This window comes from Poromitra crassiceps (genome assembly GCF_964638095.1).
Source record: "Poromitra crassiceps genome assembly, chromosome: 11".
Lineage (NCBI taxonomy): Eukaryota > Metazoa > Chordata > Actinopteri > Beryciformes > Melamphaidae > Poromitra > Poromitra crassiceps.
Window position 1 is genome coordinate 49,162,530 of NC_139643.1, and position 24,821 is coordinate 49,187,350.

Here is a 24,821-nt window from a genome sequence, read left to right on the forward strand (position 1 = left end):
TATGATTGTCTTTAGTTTTCAGCGTTTCGGGAGGATTGTTGTCTTTTCACAGTTTTTTCACATACAGTAACCCTCTGATTTCCTGTCCTGCTTGTTGCATCCTTTGGGGGACACTCAGCGACTTTAGCGCTCTGCAAGTCCATTTCTACAAATAATATAAATATATAATATAATATAATATAATATAATATAAATATATAATTTAATATAAATAATATAAATAATATAAATATAAATAATAAAAAACTAACCTTAACTTGCACCACTGTTCCTTCAGAAGTTGTAGTTATCATAGACTGTGTTACATAGTTGATCGCTCTATTGCTGACAAAAATGTGTTATTGTAAGTCGCTTTGGATAAAAGCATCTGCCAAATGACGTAATGTAATGTAATGTCATGTAATATAAGGCTAATTTCAGTTAGGATATGAATTCCAAATTTTGGAACTATAAGGTTTTATCATGGGTGAAGAAGTGCAATACTGAGATATTAAGCAGCAACAATGTCACATACAGTACCAGCTGGCAACACAATTATATACTAACACAATCTTTTTAAATATTTAACCCCAGAGTGCTACATTTTGAAAAACACTATTGTTTCTGACTGATTTCCCTCATCCTCACCTGACCCTGTTTCTGAGTGATTTCCCTCATCCTCACCTGACCCCGTTTCTGACTGATTTCTCTCATCCTCACCTGACCCCGTTTCTGACTGATTTCTCTCATCCTCACCTGACCCTCGTTTCTGACTGATTTCCCTCATCCTCACCTGACCCTCGTTTCTGACTGATTTCCCTCATCCTCACCTGACCCCGTTTCTGACTGATTTCTCTCATCCTCACCTGACCCCGTTTCTGACTGATTTCTCTCATCCTCACCTGACCCTCGTTTCTGACTGATTTCTCTCATCCTCACCTGACCCTCGTTTCTGACTGATTTCCCTCATCCTCACCTGACCCTCGTTTCTGACTGATTTCCCTCATCCTCACCTGACCCTCGTTTCTGACTGATTTACCTCATCCTCACCTGACCCTCGTTTCTGACTGATTTACCTCATCCTCACCTGACCCTCGTTTCTGACTGATTTCTCTCATCCTCACCTGACCCTCGTTTCTGACTGATTTCCCTCATCCTCACCTGACCCTCGTTTCTGACTGATTTCTCTCATCCTCACCTGACCCTCGTTTCTGACTGATTTCCCTCATCCTCACCTGACCCTCGTTTCTGACTGATTTCTCTCATCCTCACCTGACCCTCGTTTCTGACTGATTTCCCTCATCCTCACCTGACCCTCGTTTCTGACTGATTTCTCTCATCCTCACCTGACCCCTGTTTCTGACTGATTTCTCTCATCCTCACCTGACCCCTGTTTCTGACTGATTTCTCTCATCCTCACCTGACCCCTGTTTCTGACTGATTTCTCTCATCCTCACCTGACCCCTGTTTCTGACTGATTTCTCTCATCCTCACCTGACCCCTGTTTCTGACTGATTTCTCTCATCCTCACCTGACCCCTGTTTCTGACTGATTTCTCTCATCCTCACCTGACCCCTGTTTCTGACTGATTTCTCTCATCCTCACCTGACCCCTGTTTCTGACTGATTTCTCTCATCCTCACCTGACCCCTGTTTCTGACTGATTTCTCTCATCCTCACCTGACCCCTGTTTCTGACTGATTTCTCTCATCCTCACCTGACCCCTGTTTCTGACTGATTTCTCTCATCCTCACCTGACCCTGTTTCTGACTGATTTCTCTCATCCTCACCTGACCCCTGTTTCTGACTGATTTCTCTCATCCTCACCTGACCCCTGTTTCTGACTGATTTCTCTCATCCTCACCTGACCCCTGTTTCTGACTGATTTCTCTCATCCTCACCTGACCCCCGTTTCTGACTGATTTCTCTCATCCTCACCTGACCCCCGTTTCTGACTGATTTCTCTCATCCTCACCTGACCCCGTTTCTGACTGATTTCCCTCATCCTCACCTGACCCCGTTTCTGACTGATTTCCCTCATCCTCACCTGACCCCTGTTTCTGACTGATTTCTCTCATCCTCACCTGACCCCCGTTTCTGACTGATTTCTCTCATCCTCACCTGACCCCGTTTCTGACTGATTTCCCTCGTGCAGCTGCAATACACGCGGGCGTTGACTCATTAGGGCAGAAACCCAATCTGTCTGTAACAGAGTTGTAATAATGACGTAGGTGCGCCGGCCGGCCATGGCTGCAGCCAGTCATGACTTTGAGCCAGTCATGACTTTGATTGGATTGTGAACATCACATGACGCGCCTGCTGAAAGATGACAAACAAACACTGAATGTGAGAGGAATGAGATGGCGCGACACCAGACTGCCTCCCTGGAGGTGTCGGTTGAGAAAGCCCAAATCCTTTCCCCGCACCGCTTGACATTCTGCTTCATAATGAGCCAAGGGGCCAAATCTAATTCACTAAGTTATTATAACGGGGACAATCAGATTGGCGCTGGGTCCCTCCTCGCTTCCCAAATGGGCTGACACCTCGGTGCAGTACACTTTTTCACTTAAATGGATTAATATCTCTCTCTCTCTCTCTCTCTCTCTCTCTCTCTATCTCCCTCTCTCTCTCTCTCTCTCTCTCTCTCTCTCTCTCTCTCTTCACATGGCTTCTTTGGCATGACGTAACACTGTACATATTGCCAAAGAAAGCGTTTACAGTAGACATTGAAAAGCTACAGTAAACATGAATTAGAAAACTCACTACATGTATATCAAAACATAATGCAAGGCGAAACAAATGATCTGTTGTCAGATATAGCAAAGAAATCTCCCTCTCCCCCTCTCTAGAGATCTCTCTCTCCCTCTCTCTCCCCCTCTCTAGAGATCTCTCTCTCCCTCTCTCTCCCCCTCTCTAGAGATATCTCTCTCCCTCTCTCTCCCCCTCTCTAGAGATCTCTCTCTCCCTCTAGAGATATCTCTCTCCCTCTCTAGAGATCTCTCCCTCTCTCTAGAGATATCTCTCTCCCTCTCTAGAGATCTCTTGCATCCCTCTCTCCCCCATCCCTCTCCCTCCCTCCCTCCCTCCCCCCCTCTCTCACTCTCCCCCCACTCTCTCTACCTCTCTATCTCTCCCTCTCTCCCCCCTCCCTCTCTCCCTCTCCTCCCCCCCTCTCTCTCTCTGTCTGCTGAAACTGCCCTGAGGAAGAGCATCTCTTCCTCTCTTCCTGTCTGCCCGGGCCCGTGTTGAGATGGACCCTCTCCTGAGTGGAGTGCATAATGGATGCTGACAGCAGAAAGCTGCAGATGTCAGCTGAGGTGGGGCTTGTTGGTGTGGTGAACACACCCGCAGAGTCTTTAAAAGGGGAGCCTGTTAAAGTGTCATGCTGAAAATCCCTCTTGACGATGTGTGCTGGCCACGGTGCCTCGGTGCAGCACGGAGCGTCAGGGCTTTGAGCAAATGGATCGTTAAAAGCAGCAGCAGCAGCAGCAGCGGAGTCTGTTCTGTATCAGCGCGGTAGCAGACCTCATCCTTTGACGTTGCCTGTTCTCTTCCTCAGAATGGGGGGAATTGGCTGAGAGGAGTGGTGCTTTACCCGTAAGTGAGGCAGAGTTTCGGGAGATGAGCTGTACAATATCTACACAACGGATCATCTGTTGCAGATGAAGTCCTCCTCATGCACAGAAACATCCCAAACACGCTCATAAATCCATAATACACCCACATGTCCTCCTCCTCCTGCTCCAGCCCTGCCAGTCATGTTGTGCAGTTGATTGGACGTATGACTCACCCTTACATTTTAGCATTTAGGGCTATATTGGTTTAGTGGCTTAGGGAACTCCCCACTGTGACCTCTAGTCACACGTTTCACTCTGCTGTCCAAATCCTCCATTTACACAGCTGTCTAAATACAGGAGTCTTCCCCGTATAAACTCTCTTTATTTGAGGTGTCCAACCTGTGGAAGTATGTGGTCACACCCCACACGGTTTTTTTTCTCCTCTCCTGATTTTCCACTCATTTTCTCCCCAATTGTACTTGGCTAATTTTCCCCCCTGCTGCCCCGTTCGCTGCTCCAGCCCCCTCTGCCGATCTGGGGAGAGCCGTAGACTAGCACCATGCTTCCTCCGACACTTGCAGTTGCCAGCCGCTTCTTTTCACCTGACAGTGGGGAGCTTCACCGGCGGGACGTAGCACGTGGGAGGATTGCGCTATTATTCCCACCAGTTCCCTTCCACCCCGAACAGGCTCCCCCCCGACCGAACAGAGGAGGCGCTAGTGCAGCGACCAGGACACATGACCAGCCAATCGTGCCTGTATGGACGCCCGACCAAGCCGGAGGTATAACACGGGGGCTCGAACCTGTGACCCTCGTGTTGGTAGGCAGGGAATCTACCGCTACACACTACCCGGACGCCCCCACACAACCCCGCACAATGTTTGGAGAGGTGTGTGTACAGATGGTTCAACATCGCCCCCAAAAACATAAAATAGCGTTTATTGCATTTTGTTACTTTCTCATCGGAAATTGGGAAACGGGGTGCGAGGCCCTTAAGCTCCTCCTGTTGACGAGAGAGAGGAAGTGAGGAAATGACTTTGGTAGTGAGTGAAGCGTGAAGCTCCGTAGCGGAGACCTCATTGGCATGATGCTAGGATACTATTCCTTGGCTCTGCGGCGCTCTTCTTTGGGGAGAGAGAGACATTGAGAGAGAGAGTGTGAGAGAGAGAGAGAGAGAGAGAGAGAGAGAGAGAGAGTGTGATAAAGCAGGGTAGCGGAGGGCAAGCCACAGAGTGCATTCTCCCTCTTAATGATGGAGGTCACCCGGGGGGATGTCCGTGCAGGATATGACGGACCCCTCTCACCACGAGTGATGTCAGCGCAGGACACACCCAGGAGAGCTCTGCTGACAGACGCACATTAGTTTTCAATTTGGTTCGTTGAGCGTTGGAGTGTGTGTGAAGGCGGCTGTGTATCTAGTGAGAGTCGAGGCTCGTTATGGAGGCGGGTGTGCATCTAGTGAGAGTCAAGGCTCGTTATCAAACTGGCAGACTCGCAAGCTCGCGCTGTATCGTAGCAACACACCACAGTGTGAGAAATTGGCAAGAGATTTAACGTATTGATACCCGATGCAGCATTTGTGTGTGTATCTCTTTAAGACCGCGAACCGCATGACACGGTTCGCGGTCTTAAAGGGATGCACACACAAATGAGGGATATACACGCAAATGCTGCATCAGGTATCAATGGGTTAAAGGGATATTCCACTTTTTTTTTCAAGGCTAATCCTATTTGCTATTTCCCAACGATGATGTTAACTGGTAGAGTTCTTTCTCAGCACAATCCATGCTGTTCCTCAAGTTGGGCAAAAACAAGTGCAAGGTCAATGAGGTCACGCTCCTGTATGTCTAAGCTGACTGAGGCTTATAGGCTTTAAAAAAAAGTGAACTATCCCTTTAATAATAATGCGCTTAATGGATAAGTATATTAAATGTGGTTGGTCGTTGCATCACTTAATTTGCTCTATATTAGACATGGCTGTCTAAATATAGTATGAAATACTACAGTGGGCCTTCCTTATCACATCATTCTGTGATATATTCTTATAGCTTATAGACTTTCCAGGGGGAGGAAATGAAAGTGATTTTTCAGAAGCAGCAGTAGTTTGTTTGGAATAAATAGAATAAATAGAAGAAGAAGTGGGCAGTTACTTAGCATGAGCAGGCTGGGTGGTAGCCACCGTGGCTGAACAGACGGAAGCAAAGAGCGCCACCTACCTGCTGAAACTCAAACTCCACCGACAGAAAACCCAAGGACAAAGACGTCAGAGGGCAGTGCAGAAGTGCAGTGAGAAACAGCAATGATCATGTCAATTAACAATGATCAATTATTAATTGTTAATTAATTGTTAATCAAATGATCATGATCAATTAACAAAAAATGTGTTGTTATTGGATGTTAATACAATCCACAAGCCACACCCCTTCCCACCGGGCCGCGGTGTCCCAGACAGACAGGGGCTCCTGTGTGCCGAGGATCTACCCAGCAGCCTGGATCTCCTCCTGTGTGCTGAGGATCTACCCAGCAGCCTGGATCTCCTGGTCTTTCAGCAGGACGGCTGGAGCTCAGTGATTTACACATTCCACATGTTCACTGTAGGCTGAGCAGCCCCTGAGAGGACTGAGGCACTGTGTGCACACTACACTGTGCTGTACACTACATACTGAGAGGACTGTGTTGTAAACTACATACTGAGAGGACTGTGTTGTACACTACATACTGAGAGGACTGTGTTGTAAACTACATACTGAGAGGACTGTGTTGTACACTACATACTGAGAGGACTGTGTTGTACACTACATACTGAGAGGACTGTGTTGTAAACTACATACTGAGAGGACTGTGTTGTAAACTACATACTGAGAGGACTGTGCTGTACACTACATACTGAGAGGACTGTGCTGTACACTACATACTGAGAGGACTGTGTTGTACACTACATACTGAGAGGACTGTGTTGTAAACTACATACTGAGAGGACTGTGCTGTACACTACATACTGAGAGGACTGTGTTGTACACTACATACTGAGAGGACTGTGTTGTACACTACATACTGAGAGGACTGTGTTGTACACTACATACTGAGAGGACTGTGTTGTACACTACATACATACTGAGAGGACTGTGTTGTACACTACATACTGAGAGGACTGTGTTGTACACTACATACTGAGAGGACTGTGTTGTACACTACATACTGAGAGGACTGTGCTGTACACTACATACTGAGAGGACTGTGTTGTACACTACATACTGAGAGGACTGTGCTGTACAGTACATACTGAGAGGACTGTGTTGTACACTACATACTGAGAGGACTGTGTTGTAAACTACATACTGAGAGGACTGTGTTGTAAACTACATACTGAGAGGACTGTGCTGTACACTACATACTGAGAGGACTGTGCTGTACACTACATACTGAGAGGACTGTGTTGTACACTACATACTGAGAGGACTGTGCTGTACACTACATACTGAGAGGACTGTGTTGTACACTACATACTGAGAGGACTGTGTTGTACACTACATACTGAGAGGACTGTGCTGTAAACTACATACTGAGAGGACTGTGCTGTACACTACATACTGAGAGGACTGTGTTGTACAGTACATACTGAGAGGACTGTGTTGTACACTACATACTGAGAGGACTGTGCTGTACACTACATACTGAGAGGACTGTGCTGTACACTACATACTGAGAGGACTGTGTTGTACACTACATACTGAGAGGACTGTGCTGTACACTACATACTGAGAGGACTGTGTTGTACAGTACATACTGAGAGGACTGTGTTGTACAGTACATACTGAGAGGACTGTGTTGTACACTACATACTGAGAGGACTGTGCTGTACACTACATACTGAGAGGACTGTGTTGTACAGTACATACTGAGAGGACTGTGTTGTACACTACATACTGAGAGGACTGTGTTGTACACTACATACTGAGAGGACTGTGTTGTACACTACATACTGAGAGGACTGTGTTGTACACTACATACTGAGAGGACTGTGCTGTACACTACATACTGAGAGGACTGTGTTGTACACTACATACTGAGAGGACTGTGTTGTAAACTACATACTGAGAGGACTGTGTTGTACACTACATACTGAGAGGACTGTGTTGTAAACTACATACTGAGAGGACTGTGTTGTACACTACATACTGAGAGGACTGTGTTGTACACTACATACTGAGAGGACTGTGTTGTACACTACATACTGAGAGGACTGTGTTGTACAGTACATACTGAGAGGACTGTGTTGTACACTACATACTGAGAGGACTGTGTTGTACACTACATACTGAGAGGACTGTGTTGTACAGTGCATACTGAGAGGACTGTGTTGTACACTACATACTGAGAGGACTGTGTTGTACACTACATACTGAGAGGACTGTGCTGTACACTACATACTGAGAGGACTGTGCTGTACACTACATACTGAGAGGACTGTGTTGTACACTACATACTGAGAGGACTGTGCTGTACACTACATACTGAGAGGACTGTGTTGTACACTACATACTGAGAGGACTGTGCTGTACAGTACATACTGAGAGGACTGTGTTGTACACTACATACTGAGAGGACTGTGTTGTAAACTACATACTGAGAGGACTGTGTTGTACACTACATACTGAGAGGACTGTGTTGTAAACTACATACTGAGAGGACTGTGTTGTAAACTACATACTGAGAGGACTGTGTTGTACACTACATACATACTGAGAGGACTGTGTTGTACAGTACATACTGAGAGGACTGTGTTGTACACTACATACTGAGAGGACTGTGCTGTACACTACATACTGAGAGGACTGTGTTGTACACTACATACTGAGAGGACTGTGTTGTACACTACATACTGAGAGGACTGTGCTGTACACTACATACTGAGAGGACTGTGTTGTACACTACATACTGAGAGGACTGTGTTGTACACTACATACATACTGAGAGGACTGTGTTGTAAACTACATACTGAGAGGACTGTGTTGTAAACTACATACTGAGAGGACTGTGCTGTACAGTACATACTGAGAGGACTGTGTTGTAAACTACATACTGAGAGGACTGTGTTGTACACTACATACTGAGAGGACTGTGTTGTACAGTACATACTGAGAGGACTGTGTTGTAAACTACATACTGAGAGGACTGTGTTGTACACTACATACTGAGAGGACTGTGTTGTACACTACATACATACTGAGAGGACTGTGTTGTAAACTACATACTGAGAGGACTGTGTTGTAAACTACATACTGAGAGGACTGTGCTGTACAGTACATACTGAGAGGACTGTGTTGTAAACTACATACTGAGAGGACTGTGCTGTACAGTACATACTGAGAGGACTGTGTTGTACACTACATACTGAGAGGACTGTGTTGTACACTACATACTGAGAGGACTGTGCTGTACACTACATACTGAGAGGACTGTGTTGTACACTACATACTGAGAGGACTGTGTTGTACACTACATACTGAGAGGACTGTGCTGTACACTACATACTGAGAGGACTGTGCTGTACACTACATACTGAGAGGACTGTGTTGTACACTACATACTGAGAGGACTGTGTTGTACACTACATACTGAGAGGACTGTGTTGTACAGTACATACTGAGAGGACTGTGCTGTACACTACATACTGAGAGGACTGTGTTGTACACTACATACTGAGAGGACTGTGTTGTACACTACATACTGAGAGGACTGTGTTGTACAGTACATACTGAGAGGACTGTGTTGTACACTACATACTGAGAGGACTGTGCTGTACAGTACATACTGAGAGGACTGTGCTGTACACTACATACTGAGAGGACTGTGCTGTACAGTACATACTGAGAGGACTGTGTTGTACACTACATACTGAGAGGACTGTGTTGTACACTACATACTGAGAGGACTGTGTTGTACACTACATACTGAGAGGACTGTGTTGTAAACTACATACTGAGAGGACTGTGTTGTAAACTACATACTGAGAGGACTGTGCTGTACACTACATACTGAGAGGACTGTGCTGTACACTACATACTGAGAGGACTGTGCTGTACACTACATACTGAGAGGACTGTGTTGTACACTACATACTGAGAGGACTGTGTTGTACACTACATACTGAGAGGACTGTGCTGTAAACTACATACTGAGAGGACTGTGCTGTACACTACATACTGAGAGGACTGTGTTGTACAGTACATACTGAGAGGACTGTGTTGTACACTACATACTGAGAGGACTGTGCTGTACACTACATACTGAGAGGACTGTGCTGTACACTACATACTGAGAGGACTGTGTTGTACACTACATACTGAGAGGACTGTGCTGTACACTACATACTGAGAGGACTGTGTTGTACAGTACATACTGAGAGGACTGTGTTGTACACTACATACTGAGAGGACTGTGTTGTAAACTACATACTGAGAGGACTGTGTTGTACACTACATACTGAGAGGACTGTGTTGTAAACTACATACTGAGAGGACTGTGTTGTACACTACATACTGAGAGGACTGTGTTGTACACTACATACTGAGAGGACTGTGTTGTACACTACATACTGAGAGGACTGTGTTGTACAGTACATACTGAGAGGACTGTGTTGTACACTACATACTGAGAGGACTGTGTTGTACACTACATACTGAGAGGACTGTGTTGTACAGTGCATACTGAGAGGACTGTGTTGTACACTACATACTGAGAGGACTGTGTTGTACACTACATACTGAGAGGACTGTGCTGTACACTACATACTGAGAGGACTGTGCTGTACACTACATACTGAGAGGACTGTGTTGTACACTACATACTGAGAGGACTGTGCTGTACACTACATACTGAGAGGACTGTGTTGTACACTACATACTGAGAGGACTGTGCTGTACAGTACATACTGAGAGGACTGTGTTGTACACTACATACTGAGAGGACTGTGTTGTAAACTACATACTGAGAGGACTGTGTTGTAAACTACATACTGAGAGGACTGTGTTGTACACTACATACATACTGAGAGGACTGTGTTGTACAGTACATACTGATAGGACTGTGTTGTACACTACATACTGAGAGGACTGTGCTGTACACTACATACTGAGAGGACTGTGTTGTACACTACATACTGAGAGGACTGTGTTGTACACTACATACTGAGAGGACTGTGCTGTACACTACATACTGAGAGGACTGTGTTGTACACTACATACTGAGAGGACTGTGTTGTACACTACATACATACTGAGAGGACTGTGTTGTAAACTACATACTGAGAGGACTGTGTTGTAAACTACATACTGAGAGGACTGTGCTGTACAGTACATACTGAGAGGACTGTGTTGTAAACTACATACTGAGAGGACTGTGTTGTACACTACATACTGAGAGGACTGTGTTGTACAGTACATACTGAGAGGACTGTGTTGTAAACTACATACTGAGAGGACTGTGTTGTACACTACATACTGAGAGGACTGTGTTGTACACTACATACATACTGAGAGGACTGTGTTGTAAACTACATACTGAGAGGACTGTGTTGTAAACTACATACTGAGAGGACTGTGCTGTACAGTACATACTGAGAGGACTGTGTTGTAAACTACATACTGAGAGGACTGTGCTGTACAGTACATACTGAGAGGACTGTGTTGTACACTACATACTGAGAGGACTGTGTTGTACACTACATACTGAGAGGACTGTGCTGTACACTACATACTGAGAGGACTGTGTTGTACACTACATACTGAGAGGACTGTGTTGTACACTACATACTGAGAGGACTGTGCTGTACACTACATACTGAGAGGACTGTGCTGTACACTACATACTGAGAGGACTGTGTTGTACACTACATACTGAGAGGACTGTGTTGTACACTACATACTGAGAGGACTGTGTTGTACAGTACATACTGAGAGGACTGTGCTGTACACTACATACTGAGAGGACTGTGTTGTACACTACATACTGAGAGGACTGTGTTGTACACTACATACTGAGAGGACTGTGTTGTACACTACATACTGAGAGGACTGTGTTGTACAGTACATACTGAGAGGACTGTGCTGTACACTACATACTGAGAGGACTGTGTTGTACACTACATACTGAGAGGACTGTGTTGTACACTACATACTGAGAGGGCTGTGCTGTACACTACATACTGAGAGGACTGTGTTGTACAGTACATACTGAGAGGACTGTGTTGTACACTACATACTGAGAGGACTGTGCTGTACACTACATACTGAGAGGACTGTGCTGTACACTACATACTGAGAGGACTGTGTTGTACAGTACATACTGAGAGGACTGTGTTGTACAGTACATACTGAGAGGACTGTGTTGTACACTACATACTGAGAGGACTGTGTTGTACAGTACATACTGAGAGGACTGTGTTGTACACTACATACTGAGAGGACTGTGTTGTACACTACATACTGAGAGGACTGTGCTGTACACTACATACTGAGAGGACTGTGTTGTACACTACATACTGAGAGGACTGTGTTGTACACTACATACTGAGAGGACTGTGTTGTACAGTACATACTGAGAGGACTGTGCTGTACACTACATACTGAGAGGACTGTGTTGTACACTACATACTGAGAGGACTGTGTTGTACACTACATACTGAGAGGACTGTGCTGTACAGTACATACTGAGAGGACTGTGTTGTACACTACATACTGAGAGGACTGTGTTGTACACTACATACTGAGAGGACTGTGCTGTACACTACATACTGAGAGGACTGTGCTGTACAGTACATACTGAGAGGACTGTGTTGTACACTACATACTGAGAGGACTGTGTTGTACACTACATACTGAGAGGACTGTGCTGTACACTACATACTGAGAGGACTGTGCTGTACACTACATACTGAGAGGACTGTGTTGTACACTACATACTGAGAGGACTGTGTTGTACACTACATACTGAGAGGACTGTGTTGTACACTACATACTGAGAGGACTGTGTTGTACACTACATACTGAGAGGACTGTGTTGTACACTACATACTGAGAGGACTGTGTTGTACAGTACATACTGAGAGGACTGTGTTGTACACTACATACTGAGAGGACTGTGCTGTACACTACATACTGAGAGGACTGTGTTGTACACTACATACTGAGAGGACTGTGCTGTACAGTACATACTGAGAGGACTGTACTGTACACTACATACTGAGAGGACTGTGTTGTACAGTACATACTGAGAGGACTGTGTTGTACACTACATACTGAGAGGACTGTGTTGTACAGTACATACTGAGAGGACTGTGTTGTACACTACATACTGAGAGGACTGTGTTGTACAGTACATACTGAGAGGACTGTGTTGTACAGTACATACTGAGAGGACTGTGTTGTACAGTACATACTGAGAGGACTGTGTTGTACACTACATACTGAGAGGACTGTGTTGTACAGTACATACTGAGAGGACTGTGTTGTACAGTACATACTGAGAGGACTGTGTTGTACACTACATACTGAGAGGACTGTGTTGTACACTACATACTGAGAGGACTGTGTTGTACACTACATACTGAGAGGACTGTGTTGTACACTACATACTGAGAGGACTGTGCTGTACACTACATACATACTGCTTGGCTGCGGTGTGTGTCTTACAGGCTTGTTCACGCCATAAAAAAATATGAGACCCTTTGGAATGAGCTGTCTGAATCCATGAGGTCTGATATTCCATTTTTGGTAGCAGAAATGCAATATAGTCTGCTAGTGTATATAGTGTAGCGCTGCTAGTGTCTGGTTTCTATAGTCTGCTAGTGTCTGTGGTTTCTATAGTCTGCTAGTGTCTGTGGTTTCTATAGTCTGCTAGTGTCTGTGGTTTCTATAGTCTGCTAGTGTCTGTGGTTTCTATAGTCTGCTAGTGTCTGTGGTTTCTATAGTCTGCTAGTGTCTGTGGTTTCTATAGTCTGCTAGTGTCTGTGGTTTCTATAGTCTGCTAGTGTCTGTGGTTTCTATAGTCTGCTAGTGTCTGTGGTTTCTATAGTCTGCTAGTGTCTGTGGTTTCTATAGTCTGCTAGTGTCTGTGGTTTCTATAGTCTGCTCGTGTCTGTGGTTTCTATAGTCTGCTAGTGTCTGGTTTCTATAGTCTGCTCGTGTCTGTGGTTTCTATAGTCTGCTAGTGTCTGTGGTTTCTATAGTCTGCTAGTGTCTGTGGTTTCTATAGTCTGCTAGTGTCTGTGGTTTCTATAGTCTGCTAGTGTCTGGTTTCTATAGTCTGCTAGTGTCTGTGGTTTCTATAGTCTGCTAGTGTCTGTGGTTTCTATAGTCTGCTTGTGTCTGTGGTTTCTATAGTCTGCTAGTGTCTGTGGTTTCTATAGTCTGCTAGTGTCTGTGGTTTCTATAGTCTGCTAGTGTCTGTGGTTTCTATAGTCTGCTCGTGTCTGTGGTTTCTATAGTCTGCTCGTGTCTGTGGTTTCTATAGTCTGCTAGTGTCTGTGGTTTCTATAGTCTGCTCGTGTCTGTGGTTTCTATAGTCTGCTCGTGTCTGTGGTTTCTATAGTCTGCTAGTGTCTGTGGTTTCTATAGTCTGCTAGTGTCTGTGGTTTCTATAGTCTGCTCGTGTCTGTGGTTTCTATAGTCTGCTCGTGTCTGTGGTTTCTATAGTCTGCTCGTGTCTGTGGTTTCTATAGTCTGCTCGTGTCTGTGGTTTCTATAGTCTGCTCGTGTCTGTGGTTTCTATAGTCTGCTAGTGTCTGGTTTCTATAGTCTGCTAGTGTCTGTGGTTTCTATAGTCTGCTCGTGTCTGTGGTTTCTATAGTCTGCTAGTGTCTGTGGTTTCTATAGTCTGCTAGTGTCTGTGGTTTCTATAGTCTGCTCGTGTCTGTGGTTTCTATAGTCTGCTCGTGTCTGGTCTCTATAGTCTGCTCGTGTCTGGTTTCTATAGTCTGCTCGTGTCTGGTTTCTATAGTCTGCTAGTGTCTGTGGTTTCTATAGTCTGCTCGTGTCTGTGGTTTCTATAGTCTGCTCGTGTCTGGTTTCTATAGTCTGCTCGTGTCTGGTCTCTATAGTCTGCTAGTGTCTGGTTTCTATAGTCTGCTTGTGTCTGTGGTTTCTATAGTCTGCTCGTGTCTGTGGTTTCTATAGTCTGCTCGTGTCTGTGGTTTCTATAGTCTGCTCGTGTCTGTGGTTTCTATAGTCTGCTCGTGTCTGTGGTTTCTATAGTCTGCTCGTGTCTGTGGTTTCTATAGTCTGCTAGTGTCTGGTTTCTATAGTCTGCTAGTGTCTGGTTTCTATAGTCTGCTAGTGTCTGTGGTTTCTATAGTCTGCTCGTGTCTGTGGTTTCTATAGTCTGCTAGTGTCTGGTTTCTATAGTCTGCTAGTGTCTGTGGTTTCTATAGTCTGCTCGTGTCTGTGGTTTCTATAGTCTGCTAGTGTCTGTGGTTTCTATAGTCTGCTAGTGTCTGTGGTTTCTATAGTCTGCTCGTGTCTGTGGTTTCTATAGTCTGCTCGTGTCTGGTCTCTATAGTCTGCTCGTGTCTGGTTTCTATAGTCTGCTCGTGTCTGGTTTCTATAGTCTGCTCGTGTCTGGTTTCTATAGTCTGCTAGTGTCTGTGGTTTCTATAGTCTGCTCGTGTCTGTGGTTTCTATAGTCTGCTTGTGTCTGTGGTTTCTATAGTCTGCTCGTGTCTGTGGTTTCTATAGTCTGCTCGTGTCTGGTTTCTATAGTCTGCTCGTGTCTGGTTTCTATAGTCTGCTCGTGTCTGGTTTCTATAGTCTGCTAGTGTCTGTGGTTTCTATAGTCTGCTCGTGTCTGTGGTTTCTATAGTCTGCTTGTGTCTGTGGTTTCTATAGTCTGCTAGTGTCTGTGGTTTCTATAGTCTGCTCGTGTCTGTGGTTTCTATAGTCTGCTCGTGTCTGTGGTTTCTATAGTCTGCTCGTGTCTGGTTTCTATAGTCTGCTCGTGTCTGTGGTCTCTATAGTCTGCTAGTGTCTGGTTTCTATAGTCTGCTCGTGTCTGTGGTTTCTATAGTGTTCTTTAATAAAGCCAGTGCCTTTGTAATAGCCACAATGGCGGCCCGCAAAGGAATGTGGCGTTATGAGCAGAGGAGCGAGGACAGTGTGGTGGTGAAGTCAGGTGAAGACAAGGAGAAACCTTGTGCTCTTGGACAGTGAAGGCCCACTGGGAGTCTGCATCATCATCACGTAGCCTATCCAGCTGTGGATGGAGATGAAGTTCTACAGGTTACTCTTTAATCTGCTCTACTCTCTACTATTACTGTCTGATACAGGTCAGGTTTAATCACATACTCTGTTCTCACCGTGGTGTAAATCAACATGCTTCCCAGACATTCCTTACTCTCTCTCTCTCTCTCTCTCTCGCTCTCTCTCTCTCTGTCTCTCTCTCTCTCTCTCTCTCTCTAGCTCTCTCTCTCTCTCTCTCTCTCTCTCTCTCTCTCTCTCTCTCTCTCTCCTCTCTCTCTCTCTCTTTCATTCTTTATTTTATACTCTCTCTATTCCCGTTAATGTTGTTCCAGGTGTCGAGACTGTTTGCAGAGCAGATGTAGTCAATCACGGCAAAAAAAAAAGAAAAAGATCTGTCTCAGGAGACGTCTCTTACCCTGTTATGTCTTCTTTCTGTCTTTATTGCTTACATTGCTCACAGCACCTCTCTCTCTCTCCCTCCCTCTCTCTCTCTCTCTCTCTCTCTCTCTCTGTCTCTCTCTCTCTCTCTCTCTCTCTCCCTCCTTGTCTTGTTTTCCTGCCCGCCCCGCCCCGCCCCTCTCTCTCTCTCTCTCCCTCCCTCCTCCCCCCGTCGCTCAGGTTGTTCCTGAAGAGCCACAGCGGTACGGCGGGCCGACAGAGCAGCCTGGTGATCCACGGAGCAGACTTCAGCACCAAGGACATGGACAACGACAACTGCATGTGCAAGTGCGCCCTCATGCTCACCGGGGGTAAGTGCAGCTAGACGTCGCAAAATACATCGCTGCAAATGATCGTCATAAACGCATATGGCAAAACAGGAAGACTCTGCTATGCCCCTGCACTGAGAAAACATCATTAGCTGCTTGTAAAACATTAAACCTGTCCACTTAGCGCTGCTGAAATGTGCGCTGGCACCGGGCAGACAACGCGCCATTGTTTTTCTGGGGGAGTTATCCCATGATACATGCATTCCATCTCCCATTCCAAAAAACAATTTGCCCTGATTGGCTGCATGGCCGGCCCCACCATGTTCACTGCCCAATCATTAGTTCAGGTTGTTATGAGCACAACCTGCTTGTAAGGATTGTATTGGGCCAATTACAGACCTATCTTCTGCAACCAATAATAGGCTATATTCTGCATCCCCCTTCCCAGTTGCAGATCATTGTGGTTGGAAAGGAGCGCGCTTATAAACGTCCCTGAGGCGAAGCACCAAGTGTCGAGAGAGATTTAACGTGACTCTAATTCTCCTGCTGTGTAAGTGGAGCCCGGTGACCCTAAGCTGTCACTGTGTGGCAGGCCTGCCGCTGTGCTACGAATCAAGCATCTCTGTCACTGTGTGGCAGGCCTGCCGCTGTGCTACGAATCAAGCATCTCTGTCACTGTGTGGCAGGCCTGCCGCTGTGCTACGAATCAAGCATCTCTCAGATTTAGGATGGGCTTTAGCGCTTCGGTCACTGTGGACGCAGCGGGTCAGAGGGGAAGTGGCATCTGATTGTAGATCAACACTTCCTGTCTGAAGGGCTTCATAAATATGAACTGTGCTTGATTCATAGCTCTATGGTCCGGCACCCGGAGATGTTTGAGTCAAATGCCTGCTCGTTTACACCAGCAATCATCTGCTCCACCTAGCCCAGCAGTCTAGAATGTATTCACCTTATGGAGAAGAGACAGTCTGGCTTGAGAGACTAACACAGGAAGTGTAAACCCAATCGAAACCGATTGTGTTGACACTTCCTGTGGCAGAGCTTATCTCCTCAGCCTGCTTCCAGTGAGTCACTAGCTTTGACCAGAGATACGATCTCTGGTTTGAGCAGGTACAACAGCCGGCGTTTTGAACAGCTAGTCAGAACACAAACGGGTCAAGTGGGCGGGGCTACATAAGGTGAATAGAATTGGACTTATTTCTTGCATTTCCAAGAAGGAGATCGCCATAAAATGATGTAAGTGTTTGGGGGGAAAAACTGGATGAAAACACATCTCTGCTCTATTTATGAGCACAGCCGGAGCACGTCGTGTTATGGATTATGTAGGATGGTAGAATTTTTCGTATTTATATAACGGTATTTATAGAAATGATAGCAACAGACCCGCGGACACCCACATACTGGACCGCATACTGGACCACATACTGGACCCACATACTGGACCACATACTGGACCACATACTGGACCACATACTGGACCACATACTGGACCACATACTGGACCACATACTGGACCACATACTGGACCACATACTGGACCACATACTGGACCACATACTGGACCACATACTGGACCACATCAGCAGGAGGGACCGGTCCACTCTGAGAAGAACAAACAACAACGGCTCAGATCTTTGGAGGAAAGACATGGCCAGTGTTTTTACAAGACAGTAAGAATCTGTGGCCTGGAAACGGAGAGGACACTGATCATCAATCCCAGGGGGTTGTTGTTGCTGTGCGTGTGTGTGTGTGTGTGTGTGTGTGTGTGTGTGTGTGTGTGTGTGTGTGTGGTCCTGTCGTCTCTTGTCGTTAGGTCACAGAATATTACTTTCAAAAGAATGGCGCTGAGGATACTTTTACACTAAGAGCTCTGTCTCGATGAATTATGTGCAGATAATGTGAGAACGCGAGTTGAACAACACACACTTACGAGAAACCTTCACGATAAACCGACGTTCTCCCGTCAGAGTAGCCTAACAACCACTGCCACCTTTTCTACTGCTACTTCCTACATTTTCAATCTGGTGGTGGTTGTGATGATAACCTACTGTAAGGAACTTTTATAAACACGTGTACCAGTTAGGGGCGGCAGTTAGCTCTGGAGGGAGAGCTGTCGCCTGGGAATTGGAAGGTTCCCGGTTTGTGGCCGGCTCCTCCTGGCAGCGTGTCGAAGTGCCCTTGAGCAAAACACTGAACCCCTAACTGCTCGCGACGAGCTGGTTAGCGCCTTACATGTCTGCCGCTGCCGTCGGTGTGTGAATGGGTGAATTGTGAGGTATTCATTGTAAAGTGCTTAGTAGTCAATTAGCCTTTTTCACTTCCCACCCAATTCACTCATTTTGTGTCTAAAAGGCAGGAAGTAGCACAGGTGCAAGCAGAACATTAACGACGGCCCCCGGCACTGGATCCCCAAATCGATTTGGAAGTTGGAAACCCTCGTTAATCTTCTGCTTGCACCTGCGTTACTTCCTGCCTTTTAGACACAAAATGGGCGAATTGGATGGGAAGTGAAAAGGGCGAATGGACGAGAAACGCGCTCTATAAATACAGTCCAATTACCAATTGCCATCTATATTTACACTCTTGTTATGACGAGGCAATAGATGTGACATTTCTCTCGGTGTGATCCATGCCAACGGCGAGGACGCAGCGACCCGGCGTGCTGAGAGGGCGAGTGACACGTCACATGACTGCAGAGAGGGCGAGTGAAATGTCACATGACTGCAGAGGTATTCAGGTCTGGGAGAGGCATCGCCATCTGCCACTGTGTGATTGACACATGCCATGCCTGGCATACGTGCTGTTCGTAATTGCCTGTGTGTGTGTGTGTGTGTGTGTGTGTGCACGCGCACGTACGTGTGTGTGTGTGCACACCTGCGTGGCGTGCATGCGCGCGTGGACGTGTGTGTGTGTGTGTGTGTGTGTGTGTGTGTGTGTGTGTGTGTGTGTGTGTGTGTGTGTGTGTGTGTGTGTGTGCGTGCGTGCGTGCGTGCGTGCGTGCGTGCGTGCGTGCGTGCGTGCGTGCGTGTGTGTGTGTGTGTGTGTGTGTGTCTGTGTCTGTGTGTGTGTGTGTGTGTGTGTGTGTGTGTACCCTTCCTCTAAATACTGGATATGAGCTAGAGAAATTCGGAAATGTCTCACCTTGCGGGAAAGATAAAAGTTCCCCATACCGTTCCCTACTCTTATGTCCCGCTGGACTCTGTGCACGTACCGTTTCTTTAAATAGGGCGACGTTCCCAAAGTGGTCAGCAGCAGGTATCATCGGCCTGCCAGTGAACTCAGTGACAGTAACACAGTGAGCAGATAGCAGTGATACCATCTGTCCAACACAGACAGACTGGCAAACTGAAAAAAAGAGGACCCCCATTGAAAATGTTTTTTCCCTCGTCCAAATTTTGTTTAAATTAAATTAAAAACTTGATTTAGCTCCTTCCTGACAAGCTAGCATGGCATGATTGGTACAAATGGATGGCTGGCTTAGGTCCTCTAATTTCACGTGCTAGCAGAAACCTCAGTCTGACAGCGCGCGTCAGTAAAGACAGTAAACGTATCACAAATCGGACCATACCATCATGTCACCTAACTCATGGCGGGGGCCACCAAGCGCGTCACACTTTGAGAACCCCTGATCCTAAAATGTAAGATGGTTTTCATTTGTTTAACACTTTTTTTGGTCGCTGCTTAGTTCCATTTGTTATTTTTTATGTCTTTACTATCATTCAAAAATGTCATAAATAGTAAACATCAAGGAAAATGCGTGTGGCCAAACCCTAGTACAGTATGAGGACCACAATGGAAATAAGCCTTCGGGCTTTTTTGTGTTTTTATCCTCGGTGATTGATATATTGTCTGTTCTTTTCTTATGTACTGTTGTGTTCTTTTATTTTATCGCCAAATAAATTCATTCATTCATTCAGTAGTAGTGACGTTTGGCTGTTTATGAGAGCGGGCTACATTAATACATTAAATAGATGACAGATGAATATTATTTCCTCTCTTCTTCTCCTCCTCCTTCTCTGTCTCAGGTTGGTGGTTTGACGCCTGCGGCCCGTCCAACCTCAACGGCATGTACTTCACCCAGGGCCAACACGTGGGCAAGCTGAACGGCATCAAGTGGCACTACTTCAAGGGTCCCAGCTACTCGCTACGAGCCACGGCCATGATGATCCGCCCGCTGGACTTCTCCTAGACCTTTGAACGTCTTCAACCTTTTCACTTCCAAAAAAAGGCTGTGTTAACACTTTGGAGGGGAGGGGGGGCGCTTCCTGCTTTTCACCCGTTGTCTCATCTCATTTCTCTGAAGCACCGGAGACGTCCGATGACTCTTTCAGTCAAACCTGGTTCTTTTACCGCGAGCAATTCTGCTATCTTCATCCTCAGATCCACAGAAACACACTGCTGTCGCCTTGTCAACTTTGAACGTGTGACTGCACTGAGAAGCAGCTTTGAGGGTGAAGCAAGAGTCAACCGAACTGATTTCTGTACCGATTATAGTCGCGAACTTGTGGTATTTAAATACGTTTGAACTCAAGTCTCTTATCGAGAAGCTGAAATGTGTGCATCAAGCGATCTATAATGCCAGAGGGGGAAAATCGCCAATGTTGCATGAATTTCAGGCACAGAGTCAAGCAGCTATTTTTTCATTTTCCCCCAGGACCCTCTACTAGTGCGGCGGACTTGAACACTTGTGTCCCCTTCTGAATGGAAAGCAGCTATCACCGGACTTTTTTTTAAACCTTTGTAGTCCATGGCATGGATTTTATATGAACAGGACTCTATATGAACAGGACTATATGAACAGGACTCTATATGAACAGAACTCTATATGAACTTATCAGAATGTTCTAAGAAGAGGAATGGGAGATATGGCCTTTTGTATTACAATGCTGCTCACTAAATGCAGACCATAAACCTATCAATTGCATTATATATTTTGTTTTTTGTTTTGATTATTGTTGTTGTTATCCCCACTGTATACAGTATTCAAAGTGAGTGGAATTGTATGTCTTTTTGTATATATTTCTGTCTGCATAATATTGTATAAGACACATGCTCAGTTATAAAGTGAATTAATTGAAAATCACGTGTTGATATGGAGTGTGCAGTCAGTCCAGCGATAGTTTTGAAGGTCACTTGTAGTATTTGCTGGCACCTAGGGTGCTTGCTGTCTTGCCAGAGCGCGATTGTTTTCAAAGTTCAAGATTCTGCGTTATTATTGGATTACACCTTGGCCATTTGTTATTGGCTGATAAATGACCAATACCTGCCAAGGTCCAAATTTTGAGTGATCACCTTACATCTTTTCAATATGAAAAATGGTAGCATCAACACAGACGCATTATATAATCGTCGTCATAGTACAGCTGTGTGTCTAGCAGAAATAGAAAATGCACATTTTTGCGAATTCAATACCGCTTTAAGTCAGGCGAAGGATCAGAACGACACAGGTCAGCACCATGGGAGCGAGATACGATCCTGAGTGTATGATGAAGTAGCACGTTGTGTGACAGCTCCATCCACCAGAGCAGTAAGATGTAAATATCTTTCTCATAAGCTCATGGTGTTCCAGGTTCCACATTTAGAAAGAATACGATTGCAGTTAATATGACTGTATCTCGTTTCTAACCCTAGAGTTCATTATGGAGCCCCCTAAATACCGCTCAACTTCTGACCACAGGACAAGAGTAGATCATTAAGCCAAATTATGTCCAATAAGCGTCCAATTGAGTCAGATTTCTCATTGCATATCGACAACCCACATCTCAAAATCATCCAAATCCTCTTTCTGTTTCTCATCAATGCATAAAAAAGGCAGCTGCAGTTGGAGATGAAGCATGAAATTAATGAATGATTCCAGTAAGTGATCTATGTCCATGTGTTGCATAACTTCCATCTTATAACAACAACAACCAATATACTGTGGCGTACTAAAGGTACATGTGGTGAGGAAATAAAGTGTGTCTGGAACTTGTAAAACTACCAAAATGACTTTAATGTTTTATTAGCATACTAAAATTGTATAATTTAATGTGTCTGTAAAGCTTTCCTGAGGAAAGCTATACTTTTTATATTTTTATTCTGCCTGGTGTTTTGAAGTTGAGCATAAAAAAAACCTAGAAGCAAAGATAATAACCCTGGAGAAATGTGCCTTTGATAACTCTGCTTTTACCTCATTCAATTTTTAGATTAGCAGATTTATCTAAACGTCTTTTGTAACATGTGGTCAGTGTTGTGTTGTTTAGATTAAATAAAAAAGAGCATGTGATGCACTAATGGATTCAATCTGGGTTTAGACTGGACTTTTCCCCCCCGCCGCCGCCTCGCCAAATTGATGTGGTGACAGACATGGTTTCGAGACCCCATATTTTGGTCCTCATTACATCCTTCATACTTAACTCCACAAGACTCGCTTTCATGATCATATCTTCCACATCAGGTCAAATCCTTCTGTACAAATGATATATCTCATGCAAAGCAAGCTTATCCTGCCACAGACAGACATGTGATAAATCATCTAGATAGACATGCTCTCTCTCTCTCCCTCTTTCAGTACCAAACCAGATGGTCTCTCTGCCTCTCTGCCCGGGCAGCGGAGTGGCTTATTGTCTGGGGGTGGCGACTCGCTGGCTTTGCTAGTGGCAATGACAGATTGCCCGAGTGTCAAACGATGCTGTCGGGACCTGCAGTGTCTCTTCATAGTTGACATTCCTGGGCCTAATCAGAGGTTAAACAAATCACTGCTCTCCTACAAACCGCTGCTTCTCCTTCAGCGCCTGCGATGACCCGACACCCCGTACTGGAATGTGTTTTATAAAAGAGTCCGGGCAGCGGAGAGCGGAAAACGCTTCCACACGCTCTCGCACAACAATGAAGGAGGTGCATCAGGGTCGGTTATAGCAACAGTGGCAAACATCACACCTATGTGAGGCCTTCTGCTCATGGTGTTCCTGTGTGTGGGTGTGTGAGGAGGACCAGAGGAATGGAGAGCCACTTCCAACAAAGAAGGGAAGATTAAGCTCCAACAGGATGTTTGGAAAAGTACCGTCTGACTTGGGACCTCCAGGAAAACTCTCAAATACATACAAACACACACACGCGCACACACGCACACACACACACACACACACACACACACGCACACACGCACACACGCACACACGCACACACGCACACACGCACACGCACACGCACACACACACACACACACACACACACACACAGCACCAATAATATGACCAGCACCTACTCCTTACCTCCACAGTCAGTTGGCCGTGCTGAAAACAGATCATTTCCTGTAGGCTGCGTGGGGGTTGGGGGGAGTGGACAGTGGAGGTTCTGGCCCGGGCTGCAGACGGACAGCGTTGGACCCGGGCCAGATCAGATATGACAGAACCTGCAGTACCTGCAGTGTGAACACCGGGGGGCATCGTATCCCCCGCTGAGACCACCTACTCACAACAGTGGATATGAAAAACATGGAGGAGGACAGGAAGGAAGCATAGGGTTCATTTGGAAAGATATGACATCTCTCTTTAGCCCCGGTTCGTTTTTAGAGGCCGAAAAATTCCCCCTTACATCTGATCTCGTCATAACAATGTGATTAGAACAGGCAAGTCCTTGAAGGGAAAAAGGAGATGCTGTGAGATCTGTTCTGAATATACACAGAATCAGTGAGCAGAGAGATCTGCATCAGTAATAAGCATCAGTAACTTATATCTGAGTGTTGGACCTCAGGTTTAGAAAGACGTCTGCTAAACCAATCAGATCACGTGAACTCACATTCTGCTTCCTTCTGCAGATCAGTCTGGCCTCCAGCCCGCCCCCCAGCCATTTCCAGAAATTACAACGTGCATGGGCCAATCAGGGACATGCCTCGTAGTATGTAACGAAACCAGCCAATCAGGGACGCCGTTGGCAAAACAGCATGGCGGCTCCCAAAGCAACGAGCGCTAACGTTAACGTTAGTAAAGTAAACAGCCATAAGTGCAGTTATTGCAGAAATAATGTAGACTCAATAACAACGATTAAACAAGAACACGAGTATGCACCAGCCGAGTTTCTTGACGGGAAAGACGTTTCCGCCGTTTCTCCGAGCGGATTTGGATTGGATTTGGCGACGCTGATTGGCTGAAGGAGTTGTCCGTCAAGACAAGTACTTCAACCTACTGAAATCGATGTGGGCGGGCTGGAGGCCAGATTGACATCTCCTCTCCCTCCTGTTGACATCTCCTCTCCCACCTGGTCACATCTCCTCTGCCACCTGGTGACATCTCCTCTCTCACCTGTTGACATCTCCTCTGCCACCTGGTGACATCTCCTCTCTCACCTGTTGACATCTCTGCCACC

At 45.7% G+C, this 24,821-nt stretch overlaps 1 protein-coding gene across 1 annotated transcript in view; it reads left to right on the plus strand.

The window, feature by feature from the left end:
• angpt1 (angiopoietin 1) overlaps positions 1-22,632 on the plus strand; it is a gene marked incomplete at its 5' end in the record, with an annotated part of 92,488 nt that extends 69,856 nt beyond the window's left edge. Inside the window, 2 exons of the mRNA XM_083646405.1 lie at positions 16,387-16,517; positions 20,501-22,632. Coding sequence (XP_083502531.1) covers positions 16,387-16,517; positions 20,501-20,664 — 295 coding nt within the window. The 3' untranslated portion in view covers positions 20,665-22,632. The remainder of the gene's footprint in view (positions 1-16,386; positions 16,518-20,500) is intronic.
• Between the last annotated feature and the right edge of the window lie 2,189 nt (positions 22,633-24,821).